We start from the raw sequence: 1,489 nt of genomic DNA, 5'->3' as shown, positions 1-1,489 counted from the left end.
TCGACAGAGTAACCATTACTCTTTCAGAGGGAGAGAAGAAATCTAGGGTTATCAGTGGTGGTAGGGGGGAGGGAGAAGGGGATAGGGATAGATTGGACAAGGGGCATAAAGAATAAATACAGTTTGGCCGGCCAGGGGCTCACTTGGGAGAGTGTGGTGCTGACAACACGAAGGCCATGGGTTAAGATCCCCTTACTGGTCATCTTTTAAAAAGAAAAAAAAAAAGAATAAATACAATTTGTAACAATATATATACTAGTAATATTGATTGGATCAACATATGTCAACATTGAACCCCAACAATATGTATAAACAATTATGATTCAATTTAAAAAAATTTTTTTGGTATCAAAGTACATATTCAGGGCCGAGCCCGTGGCACACTTGGGAGAGTGCGGTGCTGGGAACGCAGTAGCGCTCCCGCCGTGGGTTCGGATCCTATATAGGGATGACCGGTTTGCTCACAGCGCTCACTGGCTGAGTGCGGTGCGGCCAGTCTCAAAACAAAAAAGGACAAAAAAAAAAAAAAGTACGTATTCAGTTATAGTATTAATTGAAATCTTGCTATGTAGTAGATACTGAATATCAAAGGTGACAGTCCCTACCCTTAAGGAAGTATCAATATGGAAAAAAAGAAAGGTTTGTTTAAACTGTTATTTAGAAAATAATTTTAAAACTGCAGCTTAAATGTTGGTAAAGGAGACATAGACTTTCTGAATTAATTTCTGAAGGTTATGCTTAAAGAAGAATTTGGGGATAAAAAAGATTAGGAAAAAAATCTTAACTGACACCTTATAAATTATTACATTATAACATAAATTAATACATTTAAGATTGCAGGCTTTCCTATTATCATATATTTAACCTGCTTAGAATAAAGTGATATTTCTTAGAGTTTATACTTATAGTACTACATTCTTTTTTTCCTCAAAGCACCTGTTGAAGATTCTGTTTCCAACACTGTAGAACCCAAGCCTGATCCAAAAAAGGCCAAAGCTCCAGGAGTTTCCTCTAAAGCAAAGGTATGTTAACTCTGCATATGTGAAAGAACATCTCTGCTCTTCATATTATCAAATTATTAAGAATTTTTATGTTTCTGTGGCTTGTTTTTAGTAAGGCCCCAAAACAAAGACATCTTGCTCTCGAGAGGTGCTGTCATAGGGGCCAGCCCGTGGCTCACTTGGGAGAGTGTGGTGCTGATAACACCAAGGCTGCGGGTTTGGATCCGTATTATAGGGATGGCCGGTTCACTCACTTGGGAGAGCGTGGTGCTGACAACACCAAGTTAAGGGTTAAGATCCCCTTACCACTCATCTTTTTTTTTTTTTTTGTCTTTTGTCTTTTTCCGTGTCTGGCAACGGATCGCAACCCTCAGTGTTGCCCCCGTACCAGACCAGGGACCGGCAACGGGACCACAACCCTCGGTGTTGCTCCCGCGCCTCGCTCAGCCAGTGAGCGGGAACCGGTCTGTATGTGGGATCCGAACCCT

At 40.8% G+C, this 1,489-nt stretch overlaps 1 protein-coding gene across 1 annotated transcript in view; it reads left to right on the top strand.

The window, feature by feature from the left end:
- The window catches only part of CKAP5 (cytoskeleton associated protein 5), a 114,725-nt gene that overhangs the window by 77,621 nt on the left and 35,615 nt on the right, over nucleotides 1–1,489 (top strand). Inside the window, 1 exon segment of the mRNA XM_008592925.1 lies at nucleotides 934–1,022. Within this exon segment, the coding sequence (XP_008591147.1) occupies nucleotides 934–1,022 (89 nt within the window).

The sequence above is a fragment of the Galeopterus variegatus genome, unplaced genomic scaffold (assembly GCF_000696425.1).
Source record: "Galeopterus variegatus unplaced genomic scaffold, G_variegatus-3.0.2 Scaffold8475, whole genome shotgun sequence".
NCBI lineage: Eukaryota > Metazoa > Chordata > Mammalia > Dermoptera > Cynocephalidae > Galeopterus > Galeopterus variegatus.
Note: the sequence above shows the minus strand (reverse complement) of the source record. Positions and strands in the feature narration are given on the sequence as shown.